Below are 22,724 nucleotides of genomic sequence, written 5' to 3'. Positions count from 1 at the left end.
AAACTACAAATTTAAAAAATGAGCCAAAGACCTTAACAGACACCTTACCAAAGATGTATAGATGGCAAACAAGCATATGAAAAGATGTTCTATATCATATACCATCAAGGAAATGCAAATGAAACAACAGTGATATACCCATGCACACCTATTAGAATGACCAAAACCCAGAACACTGACACCACCAAATGCTAGAGAAGATGTGGAGCAACAGGAATGCTCATTCATTGCTGGGGAATGCAAAAAGGTACAGCCACTTTGGAAAACAGTTTAGCGATTTTACACAACATTAAATATGCTCTTCCTATATGATTCCACAATCATGCTATTTAATATTTACCCAAAGGAATTAAAAACTCATGATCACAAAAAAAACCTGCCCATGGATGTTTATAGCAGCTTAAGTCAAAATTGCCAAGTCTTGGAAGCAACCAACAAGTTCTTCTGTAGATGAATGGATAAATAAACTGTGGTTTATTGTTCAGACAATGGAATATTGTTCAGTACTGAAAAGAATGAGCTATAAAGCTATGAAAGACATGGGAGGAATTTAAATACATACTAAATGAAAGGAAAAAATCTAAAAAGTCTGTATCTACTTCATTTCAACTATGCAACATTAGGAACAAGCAGAACTGTGGAAACAGCAAAAAGATTAGTGGCTGCCAGGGGTTTGGTGGGGAGAAGGAATCAATAGGCAGAACACAAAGGACTTGGGAGGCAGCAAAATAATCTATGATACTATAATGGTGGATGTATGTCATGTATTTTTCCAAACCCATGGAATGTACAACAAGAATGAACCTTAATTTGTATGTTGGACTTTGGGTGATACTGATGTATCATCATGTGTCATTGTAGGTGTATCAGTTGTAACAAATGTACTACCCTGGAAAGTGTTTATAATGGGAGAAGCTATGTATGTCTGGGGGCAGGGTGTATACAGAAGATCTCTGTACCTTCCTCTCAATTTTGCTGTGAACCTAAAACTGCTCTAAAACCAATCTTTTAAAAAATTATTAAAGTATTTTGGAATTAACATGTAAAATAACCAAGGTACCTATAGGAAAACAAAAGCAACCTTTTTGCTGCAGCAGAATCTAGTCTATCCTGACTTATACAAGGATAAAGTTACCCTGCAAGGTATCAAGATATAAGGATAAAAATGTTCTGGTACTTGTACAAAATGAAAGGAATGATGGCATAGTGTACAAAGCACAGAGATAGATCCAGGAATACATGAGAACCAAAACTGGAATCACAAGTCAAATGGGACTGTCTAATAGACGGAATTGGGAGAATACCTCCCTATAAAGAGAAAAAAAATCTGGATTCTTATCTAACCTCATATGCAATAGTGGCTCTTACATAAGTTCCTAGCAAGAATCAGCTGACATGTTCAAGAGGGTAGTTAAAAAGAATTTAATGAAATGAGCACTTACAAAGTAAAGAAGGTGAAAGGAACTAACTAGGGAAGATGAAGCAAGCACACAGGAACTAACCCCAACAAAACGCCATTACTACCCTTTGGTCTAATGAATCATGAGGAGGCAGGCTGTTGCCAGAATCCAGCAAGAGCTATTGTCCATGTTGGAGGGGATCCTGGATAAGAGCTACAGCCTTGTAGGAAGACATAGCCTCTGCAAAACAATGCCACAACAGACAGGATTGGATGAGAGAAGGATATAGGTACCCTGGGCTCTCTCCTCTTACCCTCAGATTTCTTGCTGGTAATTATTACTGAAACCCTGGAAGTCAGAAGGTAAGGAAACCCAGGTGAAGTTCATAGTGTTCTTCCTTTTGGGACAAAAGAAGGCAAGAGACTAATGAAGACGGGAACTGAAGAGAGAGAGAGAGAAAAAAGAATAGCACAAGTGGATTAAGAACAAATAATTGGGGTAGAATTAGAGTTTGCTCTTTTATCTAGGATGACAGTTAAGGAAAAATAGGGTTGAGAAAGGGTTTTATAGAATGGAACAGTAAAATATTCCTGTATGTTGCATCTAAAGAAAGCATAAAACCAGTCAGTTAAAACTGCAAGGAGGATCACATTTATTGCATTTTAAGAGTGATAAAATTAATTTAAGGACAAAGAAGGAGAAATGATGCAAGTAACCTAGTGGACCAGTGGAAACGTGTGACTGCCACCACTATTTACGTTCATTCAGGAGGTCTTCACAGGTTCACTCAGAGGTTTTCTGACTGCAGGGTCACCACTATCCACTCCTGGGAGAAGCTGGAGGTTGTTCTACAGCTATTGGTAGCTTCCCTCTTACAGACACAGAGTATTTTTCCTCACAGGAGCTCTTAGTTTTTCCAACATTACACTTTTTTCTGGTTTTATTTTCTAAATGTATTATATGATGATGCTAATGTTATTCTGAGTTTAAAGAAGATATATAGACCCACTACTTTTCCTGGGTGGGTACTCCGCTTTTGGATCAAAAGTCAATATAAATGCTTGGGAGTTCTAGCCAAGGCCTTTGGAACTCAGGAAACTACTTTGTTTTGTTAACCTTGACTACTGTCTGGAAGGAGACTTTGCAAGCATGTTGGTCTATGATACCAGCTCTACTACCTCATTCCTGGGCTTTGTTGTCTTGCGGCTTTTAGAAATTATTTTAAAACTCTAGATGTTTTAAAAGTAATGTCCATTTAAAATTTCAGGTCTTCCTCTGTAATAGTGAAACATTTTTGTTGTTGTTGTCTCCCATAAAATAATAAGAGACATTCCCTTATTAAAAAAAAATTGAAAGAGATCTGGTTATTTTCAGACACAGTAAAATAAATGCTAAGAAGCACATACCAAAAGGACAAAAATGCCAAAAAAAAATAAACACTGAAGGAGATCAATCAGAAAAAGCTTTTTTATTCTGCTTAAAATTGTGTTCTTTCTGGCTTTATCTCAGAGAGAAAGGATTTCTTTATGTAACAGAATAGAGAGAGAACGTGCAGGCTTGTCCTACTTTCACAGAACTTTTAAATCTTATTAGGCCAGAATGCCTGCCTTATTGTATAAAATATCTCCTTGAATCTGGGTTATTTCAAATAAAGGTATTAATGAAAGCTTCCAGAATTCTTCCTTGGGGAAAAAAAAAATAATGAAAACACTTTTAAAATGCCTCTTCCCTCAGCCCTCAGTTAGCCCTAAAACATGAGAATATGCTAGGAGGCCATCCCATAGCTTTGAATAATACAGGCTCTGATATACATATAAATAAAAATGAAATTAATAGGTTGACAATCATTTATTTTGGGTAAAACCATAGATTTGAAAAAATATATCCGAAATATCTCTCATCAATGGCCTCAGCTTAGCAGTGTAGGACAAGCATGGGTGTTTGATTTAGAGCTGATAAATTACTTTCTTCCAAAAGAGGTGGAAATGATATCTACCTTGTAGGATTGCTGGGAAGATTAGAGAAATAACACAAATTTGTTTATTAAACATCTAATATAGACTAGTTGACTTTTCTATGGGCCAAAAAGGCAAAGATAAATAAGGGACAGTCCTTTAAAGGCTGTAGATGGAATATATAAAACATCTGATGAGCAAGCGTTGTTCAATGAATGAAATATATTATTGTTACCATTTGAGTCAATTGTAACTCCCTACATAAAACAAACAAACAAAAAAGGAAGTATGCTTTCATAAACTAATGTTTTGGAAAGGAAATGGGTAAGCATTTATTCCCTGTCCTGATTGTACCTCAACTTTCCAGAATACACTCCCCACAAATCCTGGGTCCCCAATTCCCCACTTTATACACATACTAATGCTAATCTCCCCATAAATTGCCAGTCCTGTCTCCCCAACATCTACATACCTAGGAGTACAAAGATGAATTTGGTCCAAAATTATTATCACATAATAAATAGATCACCACAATTTTGCCAATAATCCTGCGCTATCTCGATGGAAACATTTAATCCAGTTGTGCGACCTTTGTCACTTAGTCAGTCTCCTTTTTTTAAAGTGAGGGTAGTAATATATACTGTATTTAAAATGGTTGATTAAAAAAACAAGATAAAATGGCAGAATTTTACATGTTATTCTTCAAGTGATTCAATTGGTATTTGTCATTGACAATAGTGTAATAGCCACTTGATTACAGAGGAGTTTATACTATGAGAGAGTGGAAAATTACATTTTTTGAAAAATTTGAAGGGTGAAAATTCTTTTTAACTTGAAAACCAAATCCAGTGAGTTGCACTCTAAATAAATAATCTATATTTGAACCTAAAGAACTTAATAAATTCTGTCTTAGGAATTCTCTTTATAACTCTTCAATCATAGTATGTGCTAGTAAAAACTGGACTCAAACATTTACAGTCATCTGTTAGATACATAGAAAAAAAGGGATCTGAATAAGGGAGCTAGTTAGTGGCTCCATTTTCATACAAATTTCATTGCATAAGCAGGTTAATTTATCTAAGCCGAACTTACAAGATCTTAAGATCAAGGTATGTTTATTTTACAATAAAATCTAACATACTATAGAATAAAATAAATTACCTACATTCTGCTTCCCTCTTTCAAACACACAGTAACTGGGATAAACCTTTAAAAAAATATAGTTCTTCATTCCTTCTATGTTGTCCTACACATAAACTGTTCTGTAGAGGTAAGAAACTTTGTCCAGAAAACATATTTCTGGGAATTAAATTTAAAACATATCAGCAGCTTTAATACAGCCTTTGTAAAACAATGATACACCAGAAGATAAAATCCAGTGCAAATAAGATTATCAGAATTTTTTTTTTTTAATCGAGTAGCTTGCTTTGCTACTCGAGGATATGGTATACAGAAAAGAAAAGCACTAATTGTAGATAATTCTTGAATACCAGAGTCAGAAGGCCTTTGACCTTTTAGAGGAGAGATACAATTTCAGCATATTACGTAAAATTATTATAGACCCCAGGGTAATGTTAATACACCTCATTGGAAATTATACAGAAAGACTAGTGAATAGGACAAATTATAGAGAGCTTTCTCTAATAGATTCAGCAAAGTGAAAAATGCCCTTCTTTTTTTTTTTCTTCGAAATTTCTATTAAAATCTACCGAATATTTGAATATAAGATCTTGTTGGTTTTTTATTTACTCTGAATGAACTGAGCAATTAACCTAATGTTTTCTAGGCATAAATTGTCAAGTGTTTCTAATGGTCTTCCATTGCATCAAAAATTTTGTAAGAAAAAAGACAATTGTGTGAGATGATGGGTTTATTTCTTAGCATGATTTAAACATTCCAGATGGCAAACACATATCAAACATCACATTGTACTCCATGAATATCTAGAATTATTATTTGTCAACTGAAAATCTAATTTTCTAAAAAAGAATAAGGGAATATGGAGAAATAAAAAGAATTAATGCTCATTGAGTAATTATCATTTCAGGGTTTGTTCTAACAGTTTACCTTTGTAATTTTGGCATTTGATCATCACTTTGATTACCTGGGCTTGAAACTGGTACAATAGAAACCATAAAAGGAAGGAAAATCAAATTGTACGTGAGAGAATATACATCACTACTTTGGCTATTAACAGGTATTTGGGCATTAATAAGACTTTCCATAATGACTGGGTTTGAAAACTAAGTAAATCAACACAATTATTTAGAGCAGAAGATTTAATGACTTGCCTGCCATCTCACAGGGCTAGAAGTCAGAATTCCTGGTTTTTAAAACCCATCTTAATTCTTCATTAGACTCTTTATAGATTTGGAATAAGTGATGGGAGCTAAGTAACAAATTATGAGGTGATATTCTGTCACAGCTAAATATCTATCTTATCAGACATCAATTCAGATTTCATTAGCTAACACCAGTGACCTATCTCATTGCTGTGTGGTATTTATTAGTGAAAATTCACAAATGCAGTGTAATGGGATGAGAATTTTATTCACTCTTTGCTTTTTTTCTTACACAGACTTTTCTTTTACAAGGCACCATTCTGTCCTTTTCTCTTCCACATTGTATTCATTTCCAGGTACTTAAAACTTGCCTCTAGAGAGACTTTTGCCTAAAACGGTCTTGCACTGGTAAAAGCTGCAGAGGTTGCAATAGAATTCTTGGAATTCTGAGAGACAGTAAACTCACTTTATACTATGCCCAGTTAAGTGTTACAGATACCAATAATGTAACAAAAAAGAAATATCTTCTCAATTAATATTCACTTTTCATGTTTTAGCAATTTCACATAATGATGAATATTTCAAAAATAGTATTGCTGTGTTTATTGTTTAATCTAAACAATTTTCATAATTGACCTAATGTGCCTATGTAGAAAATAAATTCTGGAAGACATCTTCCGTTGTTTAAACAATTTAAAGAGTTGCTTACTATGCCATCTCCTCTTTCTAAAGTCCAGTATGTGGCTAAAATCAAAGAGCAAAATAGCCTCTATAAACTCTTTTATTCTGATACTGTGTTAAAAAATGTTTTAAAGAGAATATTCCCATGAAGTCAGTGTTTTCACAATCTTATTCACGGAAAATCTAAGGTGGCCATGAGAGAATGGAGCCTTAGACTTAAAATCAGAAGACCTAGATTAAAATTCAGCCTGGGCCATTTAACAACTTGGCAAGTTACTTAAAATACCCAAATCACTTTTTACTCATGTGTAAAATAGAAATTATACCAACCTATGTCTTTTTATGAAATGATGAGATTGTATTCTGTTCATCGTAATATTATCCTAAAATATATTTCTCTATAAATACAAATTAGATAGCTAGAGAGAGAGGTATGTGTACAAATGTATGCATATAGAGACCACATACACATATTTTTCAAAGATAAAATATATAGAAACTTTCTATCTGAGAAAATTCAAAAGTGAGAAGGCCATTGTATATATTGAGAATAAAGCACCAGAAAGTGATTTAAGAAATGCTCTGGAAGATAAAAATAAGCCAATTGACAATTACATTAGTAGAAACACTTTAGCTAAAGAGAAAGCAGTAATCAAATTTGTTAGTGTAGAATTAAATTATTCATGTTCATCAAAAAATATTTTAAATTTATAAAATATTTTAAGGAAAGAACAAATGAATGAGTTAATTTCAATAATTATTTTAGCCATATTACTTTACTTAAAATTTTCACTAAGTTTAAGAGACAAAATTTAAAATATTGAGGTTGAATAATTATACATTTTAATACTTTTTTTTTTTTTTTTTTTGGAGACAGAGTCTTACTCTGTCACCCTGGCCTGAGTGCAGTGGCATGATCCTGGCTCACTAAAACCTCTGCCTCCCAGGTTCAAGCGATTCTCGTGACTCAGCTTCCCGAGGAGCTGGGATTATAGGCTCGCGCCACCGTGCCTGGCTAATTTTTGTATTTTTAGTAAAGACAGGTTTTTGCTATGTTGGCCAGGCTGGTCTCGAACTCCTGTCCTCAAATGATCCATCCACTTGTGCCTCCCAAAGTGCTGGGATTACAGGTGTGAGCCACCGTGCCCAGCCTAATACTATATTTTAATTTTAAATTTTATCAATTGATTCCCTGTTTTAAAATGTGAGTAAGTTAGTTCTCTTCCACTTTCTTTTTTCATTATTTTATTAATTGTCTGGATTTCATCTTCAAGTCCTTCCTCCCTCTCTGTCTCTTTCTCCCTTCCCTCCTCCCTCCTTTTTTCCTTTCTTTCCTTCTTTCTTTCACTCAGTCATTGCTGTATCCTCTGCCATAGTCTTATATATTTCAGAATGACTTTCTTTTATACATCAATATATCTTTCAGAGAGCTTATTTCTTTTTCTCCTGAATCCTTTTAAGAATGATTCCTATATTCTTGAAGTATAATATTAAATGGGATATATCAGTGTATCAACTCATCAATATATCTGGGAATATAGGATGCTGTTTTGGTTCACAGATTTATTCTTCTGTTATTTTGGAGAAATAATTTGATATTTTTAAATAGATATTATTTTCTATTCTGTTGAACTTACTTTTTCTGAGAAACCATTAACCGTATGATTGTTTTCTTCTCTATACCTCAATCTTTGTTCTCTACCTTTATTCTCTATGTTCTCTATATTATCTTCTTTCTTTCCTCTATGTCAATAATCTTAATTTCTATCTTATCTTATTTTGTTCCATGATGTTTGTACTTCATTAATAGTTTTAAAATGTGATTATTAGTGTCCTTAGATCGGGCATCTCCATTTTCATCTCATATATTGTCATCTCATTTTTAAGCATGACTTTTTAACCATGACTTCTACATCCTCCATCCCTTCCTCTTCTCCTTCTCTCTGTTCTTAAGTTGTAGATTTGTGCCACATTATAGGATAAACACCTTCTCTAGAGTAGAATTAATTTTTATTCTTTTAATACAACCAAAGAAGCATAAGTTTCAGGACACCAGGCGACCAGAAGGCTGGTCAAAGCATTTTCTAATGCCATTTCACTCTTTATCCAAACCATATTATAAAACGTCATCACATGTCCTCTGTGTGTGGGGGGGATTTTGTTTGTTTGTTTGTTTGCTTGTTTTGTTCAAAGGCTCAAGCAGATCTGGAGCTGCCGCCCAACCTGCAAACATGGAGGATTTTGCCTCCATCTATGTATTTGCTTCAAAAGACAAAAACATAACACACCTATAAAATGTCAGATATAAGAGATAGCAATGGACCCACGATTAATGCAACCACCTGCTTTGAGACAACCTCAGTAAGCAGGTCCTTTTTTCCTTTAGTAGCAAAGAACAAGTTGGTTCAATCTTTGAACAGAGAGAAACTTATAAAAAAAATTTCACAAGAATCACACTGTGAGGCCTGTGAAGTTAAGCGTTCCAAGAAAGAAACAAGAAATGTGATGACTTGAGAACTTCAGTTAGCAAGTTTTTAATTCCACTTTTCTCCCCAAGTGAGAAGGTGAAAAACAACAAATTTCACATATGCGATGTGTTGAGATTTTAGGTCTGTAACAGAAGACTATGACCTATAAAAGTGAATTTCTCCCAGATAAAATTTGTCTTGCTATTCTATTTCATCATGATCATTAGTGTGATCAATTCTATTCACAACTACTATTGACTCCAAATAACAAGAGAGAATTTTCCTTGACTCCCTCCCTTCCATGTTAGAATCTTCTTTTTCCTTCCCTCCCAGGTATGGTTTGAGAGAATGAGGAGTAGCTATCTACTTTTCTATGGCTTTAAAGGAAAGAGTGAGAGTTGCCTTATAGACAGATTTGCCACCTTATTTAACCAGATTTTTTGCTCCCTCTTTTACCATTTGATTAAATGTTTTCTGTCAGTGTTCACTCAATCAAGTTGAGGTGCATGTTATTCCTATGAAAAGACATACTAAGCTTTACATATGTCTCCTACTTCATCTTGGAGCTCCAGTAATGGGGAGGCATGGCTGTTTTTCCTGATTCTACTGAAACTCTTGCATCTTCATAGTGATAAGCCAAGGCTGACACTCTCAAAGGTTTATTTTGATTTATTTATTTATTTATTTGTTTATTTATTTATTTTAAGATGGAGTCTCGCTCTGTCGCCCAGGCAGGAGTGCAGTGGCGTGATCTCGGCTCACTGCAAGCTTCGCCTCCCGGGTTCACGCCATTCTCCTGCCTCAGCCTCCTGAGTAGCTGGGAGTACAGGTGTCCACCACCTCGCCCGGCTAATTTTTTGTATTTTTAGTAGAGACAGGGTCTCACTGTGTTACCCAGGATGGTCTGGATCTCCTGACCTCGTGATCAGCCCGCCTCGGTCTCCCAAAGGGCTGGGATTACAGGCGTGAGCCACCGCGCCCGGCCTATTTTGATCTTTTTCTAGGGCTGGCTACTCTCATTGTTCATCTACTTCCCTATGATAGGGGATTTAGTAATAATTCTTAGGGCTGTGTCAATTCATTTCTCGTTGCCTGACAAGATTCTGTGATATTGTTGTACTCAAGAATGCTGCTAACTTGTACCTTACGAGAAACTGCCTTTTCATTCCTAGACATCACTCCTTTGGATTTTCTGTTCAGAGACTATAGCCTATTCCTTGCTTTGTTGGTACTGATTAACACTCTCGTACATTTTACTTTTTTTTCTGCTTACCCGCCCCCCTCAAATTCTCTAGATATTGAAGAAGGGAGATCTTAAGATCTCTCATTTTCTCATTTTTATTTTAGAGATTCTTTACTTTCCTGTGAAGGTCCTTTTAAAAAAGAGAGATTTTAACGGGCTTGTTTATGATTATTTAAAATGGTTAAGGAACCAGAACTGAATTTGTCCTGGCAAATTCAAAGAAACACGTAAGGTGAGATTTCTAGTTTCCCATCTGTCAAGAATGTATAAACAAAATGTGAGTCAATTAGTATTAGGGTATGTTCATGACACCAGACATTTTATAACAAATCATTGAGAGGATAGTAGTGTTGCAGTTAAGAAAGCACATGTCATTTCTAAATAGGAATGTTAAGAAGCCACGTGATGCTGACTAAATTCACTATTAAGTTTTCTATTTTGTTGATGGGTTTTTTCAAAGTATCAGAATTTTTATTTCTTATCTTTTTTTCTGTTCTCTACTTTATTAATTTTAGTGGACATCTTTATTATTTCCTTTCTTGTATTTTTGTTTTACTTTATTGTTCCTTTCTAGATTTTGAGTTGGAATTTAAACCAATTGTATTTTTTATTTTTTATTGATAGCAGATAGAAGAATATGTGTATTTCCTAATCATTACTTGAAATGATATAGGAGTTTAAAGCTATTTATTTTCATGTGATCATTTCTTTAACTCTTACAGATTCTGATATATAGTGTTTTATTATCATTATTTTTCATAGTATTTTTCCATTCACCCAAAAGTTGGTTAGTTGAAAGCCATTGAGAGTATTATCACATAATGTTGATAATAGCTTCATTTTATAGAACTCACTGTCTTCTTTGTAACTCAATATATGATCAATTTTTGAATATGTTCCATAGATGACTGAGAAAAGGTATATTCGTTATTATCAGGGTATAGTGTTTGATATATATCCATGAGATCTACTTTATTGATTATAATGTCTCAATATTTTATCTAGTTTTTTAGTTCACTTGCCTTGTCTTATAATGTTAACATTGCATTATTATCATCTTTACTCCTCCTTAAATCCTCTACATCCTTACATCTTACTTTGTAGTTTCAACTTTACATAAGTGGTACATGGATATTGATAAATGTTGTGTCTTCATTATGATTTATGAATTTCTAGTTTCATACAGTGTCTTTGTCTTGTTTGCTGCATTTTGGCCTGAATTCTGTTTTACCTGATAATAAGATCTCAGCCTCTGCACTCTTATTGATTCTGTATGCCTGACATACTTGCCAATATCTGTATTTTTCACTATTTGGAACAAAACTAGTTGTATTTCTTGTACGTAGTATAGAACTAGGCTTTGCTTTATAAGCCAATCTGAAAAAAATTTTAAAATAGGCTAGCTAAAACTTACTCATGTTTGGTGATATAATAGATATGTTTGATCTCAACTCTGAGTTTTATTTTATAATCATTGCATATATTATGTCATATTTATGATATTTATCCACTTGACCTCTGAGTTTTTAAATTTTCTTTTGGAATTAAGAAATTTTTGTATCATTGTTCTAAAGGTTTTCCTTTTATTTATAGTTTTTATAATGTCTAACTCCTGTTTCTCTTACATGACCATTGACTACCTGGTTTGTTAGTTTTAAATGGCATCCTTTGTTACCTATTACCTATACAAAAATCATTAATCCCATTCTGCTTTCCTGTTTCTCTCTCCCTTCTTTATTCATTAATTTTTAGTTTCATACTTTATACTGTCAGAAATATAACATTTCCATACTATTCTTCCACCAACCTATGTACTGCTCAATCTTCATTCTATAATTAATTATATTGAATAATTACCGTCAGTCCTTTTGCTGAAGTTTCTCTAGTTGTCTCTTGGATTTGATAAAATGCATCTTATGTACTTCTCAGAGAGTCAAACTTTATGAAGTATTCCCTGAGTTCTTTCATGCTGAAAATTATAGGTTTGATACTTGAAAGACAGTTTAGCTGGATATAAAATCTTTGACTTAGAGTTTCTTGAAAGTAAACCTCTCTCTACTGTGGACTAACTATCTGTAATCATTGGCTCATGAATTACTATTTAATTCCATCTAGAAGATTTGTATTTTAGTTTATAAAACACATAGAAGAGAATTTTGTCAATTTTTGGGCTACAGTATTAGTTCTTTGACAAAGGAAGAGAGTGAGGAGAGATATGTTATAGATATTTTTCCACATGTAAGGGTATATCTGGACTTACAAAATTTAAGTTAATTTAATCAAACAGTTGCTTAATCTAGAAAAGAATATATCTATCAATTATATTCCCACAATGTTACAAAATTAAATCAAAATGATCAAATAACTATAGTCTACTTTTTTTTTTTTTTTTTTGAGACGGAGTCTCGCTCTGTCGCCCAGGCTGGAGCGCAGTGGCCGGATCTCAGCTCACTGCAAGCTCCGCCTCCCGGGTTTACGCCATTCTCCTGCCTCAGCCTCCCGAGTAGCTGGGACTACAGGCGCCCGCCACCTCGCCCGGCTAGTTTTTGTATTTTTAGTAGAGACGGGGTTTCACCGTGTTAGCCAGGATGGTCTCGATCTCCTGACCTCGTGATCCGCCCGTCTCGGCCTCCCAAAGTGCTGGGATTACAGGCTTGAGCCACCGCGCCCGGCCTAGTCTAATATTTTTACAACTTTATTCACAGTGTTTTGTTATTTCATTTCTTTCAAAAATTACTCAACTATACTCTATAACAGTGGTTCTCAAAATGTGGTTCACAGACCTCCATTGTTCCCCAAGACTTTTTAAGTTCATAAAGTCACAATTATTTTCAAAATACACTGAAATTATTTACCTTTTTCACTTGGTTGACATTTATATTGGTAGTGCAAAGTAATAGTGCATGAAAGTGCTAGGAACGTATTTCCAATTAAGGCAAAGGCAAGAAACTGTGCTAGTAGATAGACACTTTATTTATTTACCAACATGTTCTTACAGGGAAAAATACGCCAGTTTCACTTAAGGGTATCCTCGATGAATCAGTTCAACTGTTTAAAAATCTAAATCCTTCAGTGCATTTCTTTCTAATATTCATGTGATTAAAGAGGAAAAATTCTTAAAGCACTTATGACACATACCAAAATGTAATGGTTGACTTAAGAAGTCTGAGGCTGCAGTGAGCCATGATCGGGCCACTGCACTTCAGCCTGAGAGACAGAGTGAGAACCTATCTCTAAAAGGAAAGAAAGAGGCGAGGTGCAGTGTGGCTCATGCCTGTAATCCCAGTGCTTTGGAAGGCCAAGCAGGAGGATTGCTTAAGGCCATGTGAGGCCAGCCTAGGCAACATAGCAAGACTATCTCTACAGAAGGAAGGAAGGAGAAAGAAAGAAAGGAAAGAGAGAGAAAGAAAGAGAATGCAGCTGTCCTCTATTAAGCCATGCACTAATGAAATTGTAAAAATATAAAACAGTACCTCTATTATTTTTTTGTTTTGGAAAATATGATTATGTTCATTAAAACATTTTCATTAAAGCAGTTATTGTCATTTAATGTGATTAATAAATATTTTTAAATATCTACTTTGGAATTTTAATTAAAAATTAGAAATTTTATATTTCTAATATTGGTAGTTATCCACATAAACACATATTCTTTGAAGACCCTCAATTTCTTTGAGTGTAAAGAATTCCTGAGATGTTTGAGAATAAATTATCTACAGCCATGTTTAAAGACCTTCAATAGATTCCTATAGATCTAAAGGGAAAAACCAAATTCTTAACATGGCTTCAATTTACAATATGTTACAATCTCATAGGCATTTATTTCTCATGTTATGTTTCCTTTTGCGAACACACTGTTCCTTCTCTCTGGAATGTCCTTCCTAATCCGTCTCACCTAATTAACTCTCATCCTTCTGGTTTCAGCTTAGGCAGCACCTCCCTAGACATCTGCTCCTTTGTTTTAGCCTCCGTTGAAACCATGCTTCTGTACTTCGGAACCTTTCCTCTTTTTATAGTTACATATTTATTGATGGAAATATTTGATTAATGGTTTTCTTCCCAATAGATAGAAAAACCATGAAACCAATAAGCACCCATGTTTTGGCTTATCATTATATTCGCTCTTCCTAGCAGGGTGCTTAGCACAGAGTAGGATGGGAAATAAAATATTTGTTGGAGAATGAATAAGTGAATTAATACATGAATTGATATAGAGTCATATCTCTTGATAGAGTCACATCTTTGCAAATTGGTACAGTGATATCTATTACTTCTTTTGTCCTAAAAGTCTACAGTTGAGTAAAATTGATCTACATGCATTTCTCCATACCTCCCTTGTTACTAAGCTATCATTATATTTAACATACTTTGGTGTAAGCATCTGTATATTTATCAGTCTGCCCATAAGATTGTTCACTCTTTAAGGGCTTTAAGGGCATGGGATTGTATCTTATTCATATCTAAATAAATGAATCTGTGATAAATTTTGTGTATTTTATTCATCTGTGAATAAATTTATTCATCTGTGAATAAGTACACAGATGAATAAAATACAGTCATAAGATATTTAGCACTTAGGATGTCATAAGGTATTTAGCACTTGATAAACAGTAAATGAATGTATGAATGAATTATTGAACTAAACATTTCATATATGGCATTACATACTTCTTTACATTTTTATTAAATTCTCCCAGCTAAAACTCAGGTAATGGGAGAAATCAAGATTGCATTGAAGAAGGAAATGAAGACAGATGGTGAACAACTAATAGTTGAAATTCTCCAATGCAGAAATATTACATACAAATTTAAGTCTCCTGATCATCTACCAGGTATCTAATTTTATTATAGTCATCAGTATATCTAGAATTTTTTAGGGATGTGTCTTATATATTCTGGAAAATGTTAATTAAATTTGAACTATACACCAAATAGGTCAGAAAAAAGAACTGATTAACATATGTAACAGGTTGTTTTCTTTCAGTTTTTAGCTAGATATTTTAACATATACATTAGAGTGTTATATTCATTAGACAACAGAAGGACAAATTTAAATTGCTAAGAAAATAGATATATCAGCTAGATGTGGTCGCTCCTGCCTGTAGTCCCCACTATGTAAAAGGCTAAAGCCAAAAGATCACTTAAGCCCAGTAGTTTGAGGTTAAGTGAGCTATCTGGCCACTGCATTCCAGACTGGTGACAGAGTAAGACCCTGTCTCAAAAAAAATAAATAAATAGGCGTATCTTTTAATCATTTTATGTTGTCTGAAACAAATTGTTTACAATGCTGGCTTTGTACAAAATGTAGGAAGAACTCTCAGTATACAGTTATAATTCTTTCAATAGAAATTTATATGATTGATGGAATTTAATAGGCTGAATTCTTATTTTCAGATTTATATGTGAAAATATATGTGATGAATATTTCTACCCAAAAAAAGGTGATCAAGAAAAAAACAAGAGTATGCAGACATGATCGAGAGCCTTCATTCAATGAAACTTTTCGATTCAGTCTAAGTCCTGCAGGACATTCTCTTCAGGTAACTCTGTATTATGTAGTTGATATGTAAAACGTCTCATTCATGTTGTATTTATTTTTATTCCATTATTCAATATTTGTATACTGATCATACACTATATGACATTTGAGAAGCTAATTATTTTTTAGCAGTATCTCCCCAGGAGTCTTTTAGAATTCCACAGCCCATTCACCTCATCCAATCAGCTGCCAAGCCTTTTCTACTCTGTCTGCAGAGTTTATTTTACATAGATTCCTCTTATTTCCATGCTCACTGCCACTAAACCTTTTTGGGTCCCCATCTTTGTTATTCAAATCATTTCATCTGTTTACCTGGCCAATTGTAATTTGTGTCTTATCCCTTTAGTTCATTTCATCACAGCACTGCCAGAGTTACCTTTTAAAACCCTAGTTAGTTTACATTAAAGGTCTTCAATTATCTTGAATCATTATCTTGAATCATTCAGAGTCCTCCAAAGTGAGTTTTAATTGGATTGACTTAGTCTCAGCTCCTTGGATACTTTTCCACTCAATACTCCAGTCACAACAGACTCTCTTCAAGTCATGTTAAGCCTCCAATCCTTTGCTCATATTTTTCCGCCCTTCAAAGCTCCCTTTTCCAACTCCCACCATCTATCACAATACTCCACATCTTTCATCTCTCCTTACTGATGACCCTGGGTATAATTCATCATACTGTATTCACAAAACATTTTGCTTCTATTATTAGGCTACCAATTCCAGTCTGTCTGGTAACAACAATATCTGTACTTATCTATCACTGCTTCTATGCTATCAGTTTCTCTAGAGCAAGGCCTAATTTTCATTGCCTACAGCCTGCACAATGCTTTGCACATAGTAGGTCTTCAGGAGATATAGAGACAAGGAATGAAAGTAGAAATGGGGGAATGAGAAAAGAGAAAAAAATGTAGGAAGAGACCATGGTACAGGAAATTAAAAGTTTGAATTAGAGACAAGATAAAAGATATTACAAAGCAAAAATGTATTGAGAAGATTAACTGATATTAGACTAGAAAGGAATAAAGAAAAAATGACACTCTGAAGTCTGTGTCAACAAATGTATTATTTCACAGAGATTACGTAGTCAGGGGATTTGGAATAGAGAAAGATCAAAAGTTTTTCTGAAATGAATTTGAGAAGAAGGCAGAGATTCAAGTGAAAATAAACAATGTCATTTGAAATCCCTGAATCAGAAATCAGAAGAGACAGTCATATCTGGAAGTACAAATTTTGAAGTCAGAAGCATAAAAGTTAAGTTTTAGCCAGGAATAAGGGTAAATTATATAACCAAAGGAAATTCTGAAGAGAAAAAGGAATACAATTACAAGGATTAATGCTTAGCTCCACTGAATGCTCTCTACCTTTCCTTCAACTCATCTTTAAAATGAAAAATAAAAAATTCTTTAGTTTGAGACCCTTGTGATAAGTTCTGCACATGACTTCAAAAAATAGTTTGGAAGTACATACTGTAGTAAAATCATCAGAAAATTTAATATTAAATAAAAACAATGCCCTGTGAAGTTATATTTATTTATTCAAAATTCAGATAATCTTTTATTTGATTTGGCTTTGTGTAGACTAGTAAAAAATTATTTGGCAAAGTTATTTTGTGAAACTTTCCATCAATTTAAGCATAAACTTAGAATTAGCTGGTTATACATTTCTTACCTAGTATTCTCATTTTCTTCAGAATGTGTCTTTTCCTTTGCAGAATAATACAAATGTTGATGTGAATTAATTTATATTACATGCAAATCTTTTGAGAACACCTTGATTATTAGTTCTCCTGCAAGTATATCTGCTACTTCTACTCCGCATCACCCTCTTTTGTGCTATTTTTTTTGATGATTAAGTGTTTTTAAAAGAGGTTGAAAACTGTACACATATGTATGTATATAAATTAAATATGTTTATTTTTGACTATTTTTTCTAGATTTTACTTTTCTCCAATGGAGGGAAGTTTATGAAAAAGACCTTGATTGGTGAAGCCTGTATCTGGCTTGACAAAGTGGATCTCAGAAAAAGAATAGTCAATTGGCACAAACTTTTGCTCAGTCCTACTCAAACGCATTGAAGAAACATGTCTTCTCAGGGTATAGAAACTGCTCTAAATAGCCTCACATCAAGACTACAGTTGGAAACTAAGCTAAGTTTTGAGAGGCAAACGTAAGAATGGGAACAACAGGCAAAAACATGCTTAACACCTTGTACATTTATTGTTGTGTATCAAAAGTTCACATATTGAAAATAAAAAGGAATGGAGTTCTGAGACTTTGAATTTCCCATGGCTATGAAGAGAAACTGTGAAACAAATTTTGATTACTTAAGGCAAAAATCTTTGAGCAGAGTTGAGCTATAGCTTAAGACAGAGGCTCAAAGATTAATGTGGTTTCCATATAGCACAAAGGCAATTCTTTATGCAAAGAAGCCTTGGTTGAAAGGAAAGAACTGATGTGACAAATCTCAGTTTTCAAAACTTCAAAAATCTTCCTTCATCATCTTCTATTCAGACAACCAGATGCTTTCAGATTCGGATATAAGATATACCTACAATATGTGTCCAGGACTGGAAGTGAGGTGGCTATATTCTTAGGGAAAATGGAACAGGAGATGTACAAATTATGCCTTTTAGGCCATATCTTACCAGTTTTCTCTCTGTCTAAATGTTACAAGGGTATACAACACTGACTTTGGAATCCATGTGGTAAAAGCACATTTGTTTCAGTGTAACTTGAAATAATGTAGAGTGAAGATAATACTAGGTAAAAATAAAATTGAATTTATCTAGAAATAAAACTGTGACTGGCTAACAAAGAAGAATGTTGTCCCATAAAATATTGGAATTTTGGTTGAAACCATCAAAATCTTCATAATTTACCATTAAGCCAAGACATCTTCAATCTATGTACCAAAGGACCTAGAGTAAACTGATATGTTCTAGGAAGCATGATAACTTACTCTTTGTAAAACTGCAAATAAATGTATTATCCTGCACATTTCCTTTCTCTTGCGTGATGCATTGACAGAGAAGGAAAATTCTTTCTCTGGCAAACGAACTATATTAATCTTGTGATACTGATTAATTAAATGGATATCATTTCCTCATTTCATAATATTTTACCCTTTTTTTTTCCTTAATGAGTTAATTCATTTACTGATTGTATCATGAAAACATGACACTAAATGAGCTCTCTCTAGTGCTCTATTTTCTTACTTTAGTGACAATATCACAGTGATCAAGTTCATCAATGTTGGGAAAATATGTGAAAAGTCAACATTTACCTGAGATTAAAATATACTTTGAGCTATTTTAATAATAATGAATAAAACAACTAATGTCCAAGTCTTAAAATCAAGCACCCTCTTCTCTATTAGCATTATTAATTAAGGAAGTAATGTCAAAGTTGTGGAAAACACACTCAGCAGGGAATAAAAGCCTGTCGTCTGGTCTTAGTTCTGCCACTGACTATGTCACCCTGCACATGTCACTTAAACTCACTTTACCCCAGTTTTCTTATCTGTAGGATAAAAATAATTATATATCCTTAACCTTCCAAATGAGATGTTGTGATGATAAATCAATGATCCATGAGAGATGAAAGCACATTTCCAAATATAGTTTTATATACAGAAGTGAGGAATAATTATTACATAGCTTTTTAATTCTCAAATTTTATATGTGAAAAACATCATCTAAACCAATGGCAAGGATTGACATGGATAAAAGCAGTAAATTAGCTGCAAAACTTATTTTTTATTTAAAATATAAACTTTAACCTGAATAAAGGTGAAGAATTACATGAAAAAGATTTGCAAATTTTGTTATCCTCAGTTAAATGAATAATGCTGGTCTTATCCAATTCCTACATTCTACCCAAAATAAATAAATCAAATTGCTTCTCAGAGCATTCTGAGCTTAAAACTTTCTGCTTTATTTAATGGTGAAGTGTTAGTGGGATTAGAGAAACCCATCTCTAGATATTGGTTGGATATTGAATTTTCTCATTTTTAAAGAAATGAGTTATATATATATATATAAACATATATATATAACTTCAGAATATAAATTCACTCTTCCCCAAACTGAGAAAGATAACCATAACTTTTCTTCCCTCTATTTTTTAATTCCCCTCCACTGACAATACAATGTCATTTACCATTGACATTGCTCTAAAATGAGCATGGGAGAGTGGAATCATCAAAAACATTATATTGCTAGTATTTTATTTTTAGAAACTATTAGATCTGCTGATGGTTGCCATGGATATTTCCAGCAGAAACTAGCACTTGAAGAAGCCTATAATCATCACTCATAATTGGGGAAGAAAAGGTCCAAGAAGATCTCCTTCTGACATAAAAAGGCTCTGATATTTGCCCTTAAAAGAAAACCCTGACTCATCTCTGATCCTCTTTTGCAGCCACTCATATCCAGAGGTATGCATGAGAGTTTGTATGACCAGTTAGTTTTCTTCATTCCACTTGCAATTTCTTTTAGAATAATATAAATGGAGGGATCACCAAAACAAAGATGATCTTTGGTAGCTATTTAACCTGAAAGAGTAGGAGTCCTTCCATTATAGAAGCCCCTCCGTGCCAAGGAACTAGTGATGGGGCTGGGTCAATCAGCAGAGCTGACAAGAGGGCTTCTTTTTGTGCACCAGCATTCCCCTTCAGAGAGCATAAGATCCTGCCAGTGTGCCAAGTTTGAAGCTGACCAAACTTCTAGGTTGTACTGGAATTATTCTATGCAACACTGATCCTTACATGAATGCGTTTCTTCTGAATGACGTCGATTACCCTTCTTACAACAAAACTGTTTCTTTTTTATTGCAAATAGGGCTCTTGGTGTTTTTTACTTTTTTGTACATATCACAGTACATGGTTTTTCACTCTTTAGTTTATTTCATTTTATTGGAATTAACTTTTTTTATTCTAATACTGACAGAGTTTGTAATCTCTATATAATACGTAATTACTCCAATTACAGCACTTTTACCTTGAAGAGCATCTCAATTTTTCCCACAATTTCATTGAGTCCTCAGAGACTGATGTTGCTTCTTGGTTTAAAAGTTGGTCCTAAGGGAACTTTCAGCTGTAGAAACAAAAGCACAGAGTGAATTTTTACAAAAGACAGGGAATATAGAATAGTCATTACAGACACAAATAACCCTAATAGCAAGAAGTTGGTGTTTTCCCTGTTTTTACTTAAGACTAAGGAGATTTTTGGTGACTCTGAACTCTTTATTTATATTTCAGTTTAAAATATCAAGACTAAGGGGCATCAATTGTCTTTATTCCTTAATATTGCCCATATTTTAACAAATTACACTAATTAAATGCATATTTTCAGCATACCAGTGGAATTAATTTTGTGGATCACACACATTTAAATAGTCATATTGTGGGAATATTATAGCTGGTAACCAGCTGATATTGATTCTTATTATAGGAACGACTGTAATGATAGTGGTGGTAGCAGTAGTGATATTAGCGGTGGTGGTGATGTGAAGTAAAATAAAATTATATATTATATTGTGCCCAATTTATTAGAAATTATTTGATCAACGCTTCATTTCATCAAAATATCATAAAGATGTTTATAGTATTTTTTTACTTTATTATTTAAATCATAACAATATTTTTAAAAATTTATTTTCATTGCTACAATGTCAAATATTCCAAAATCAGCCAACTACAGCTATATATGTGTTATGTGTGGCAGAAGTGATCTTCCTTCCCTCTTTTTGAGCTTGAAATGAAAGTGAAAGAAGACTCAATGAATAATTATGAGCTATTTATTTAATAATTACTTACCTTGGGTGTAATACAATAATGAATGAGTGAAACAAATATTCTCATTGAATATGATACAGTGCTGTTTTCTGTATGTTTCATGTTCTATTATTAAAGGTATCCATTAAGCCAAAATTATTTAATCAAATTCTTTATCTGATAGGCAGATTAAGAGCATTTTCTTAATTCATTACCTTGTACATAAGTATACATTTGGTAAAGTAGACCAAGTTGAAATGTTCATTTCATTTGGCATTCAGCATGTGAATATGATTATTGTTTGATTGTGTCTGTATATTTGTTAGGTGACGTGCTCAGGTGCTCCCACTACTGATTAATGTGTGTGCTAATATCCTAACAACACATATGAGGTTTAAGAAAAAATTTTCTTGTCTGAAAACATAAACACCTTAATAAAACTGATTTTGAAATAAAAACTAAAGTACTTGAAGATATGTCTTGTTTCTGACTATATGTTGCATGCCATGTTGGTGATTTGCTAATGTGTTTTTTTGTTTGTTTTACCCAAATCCCCTTGGAAAATCTAATAGACAAATGCAGATTCTTGGACTAAGGACTGTATAAATTGACCTGAAAATAACATGAGAGTTGTATTAAAAAAAAAAAAAATGCTTGTAAATCCATCTTGAGTTTTACTCTATGTAAAAATATGTCTTGGTTTTGTGATTGTATACAAGATGTATCTTGATAACTTATGTAAATTGTGCCGTATAAAGGCTGTTGCCTCAGCCTTACTAATAAATATTGAAAGTATCACCTTTGACTTCTTGTGTTTATCAATTTGATAAATTCATCCTTAATATAAAGATAAAACTTTTCAGGACATCTTTTCTGAAAATTGTATTGTAAATATATTCACTCGCCCAGTTTTAAAATTGTATTGTAAATATAGCAGAGTTACAGAAAACAGAATTAAACAAATGCATAGCTTCATAAATGATTGGATGTCAGACATTCTTATAACCACCACCCAGGCCAAAAAATTGAACTTTGCCCGCCATCTCATAAGTCTTCCATTTAACCCATCTCTATCACAACTCACTCCCACCCTTCTAAATGTAACACTATCCTGATTTAATGATAACAATTTCTTGATTTATCACTCACACAGCCCACAAAACACTAGTGTAGTTGTCATGTTCTATTTTTAATATTTTTCTAAGCGTCTTTTAATTTACATATTCTCCTACCCCTTCCTTCTTTTTCAGCGAGTCTCTTAAAAAAACAAACAAACAAACAAACAAAAAAAAACTTGGTCTTTGCACCTGTAAGATTCCTTGCAAACTGGGTTTTGCTCATTGCATGCTATAGTGTAGTTAACAAGTTTCTCTGCCTCTGCGTT

General features: G+C 33.5%; 1 protein-coding gene across 1 annotated transcript in view; it reads left to right on the top strand.

The window, feature by feature from the left end:
• Nucleotides 1-22,139, top strand: part of PCLO (piccolo presynaptic cytomatrix protein) — a 412,169-nt gene extending 390,030 nt beyond the window's left edge. The window contains exons 23-25 of the mRNA XM_033192933.1: nt 14,727-14,861; nt 15,424-15,569; nt 17,502-22,139. Coding sequence (XP_033048824.1) covers nt 14,727-14,861; nt 15,424-15,569; nt 17,502-17,642 — 422 coding nt within the window. The 3' untranslated portion in view covers nt 17,643-22,139. The remainder of the gene's footprint in view (nt 1-14,726; nt 14,862-15,423; nt 15,570-17,501) is intronic.
• Nucleotides 22,140-22,724: the final 585 nt, after the last annotated feature.

Source organism: Trachypithecus francoisi, unplaced genomic scaffold (genome assembly GCF_009764315.1).
Source record: "Trachypithecus francoisi isolate TF-2019V2 unplaced genomic scaffold, Tfra_2.0 Lachesis_group4, whole genome shotgun sequence".
Lineage (NCBI taxonomy): Eukaryota > Metazoa > Chordata > Mammalia > Primates > Cercopithecidae > Trachypithecus > Trachypithecus francoisi.
This window is presented reverse-complemented; position numbering and strand designations above follow the sequence as displayed.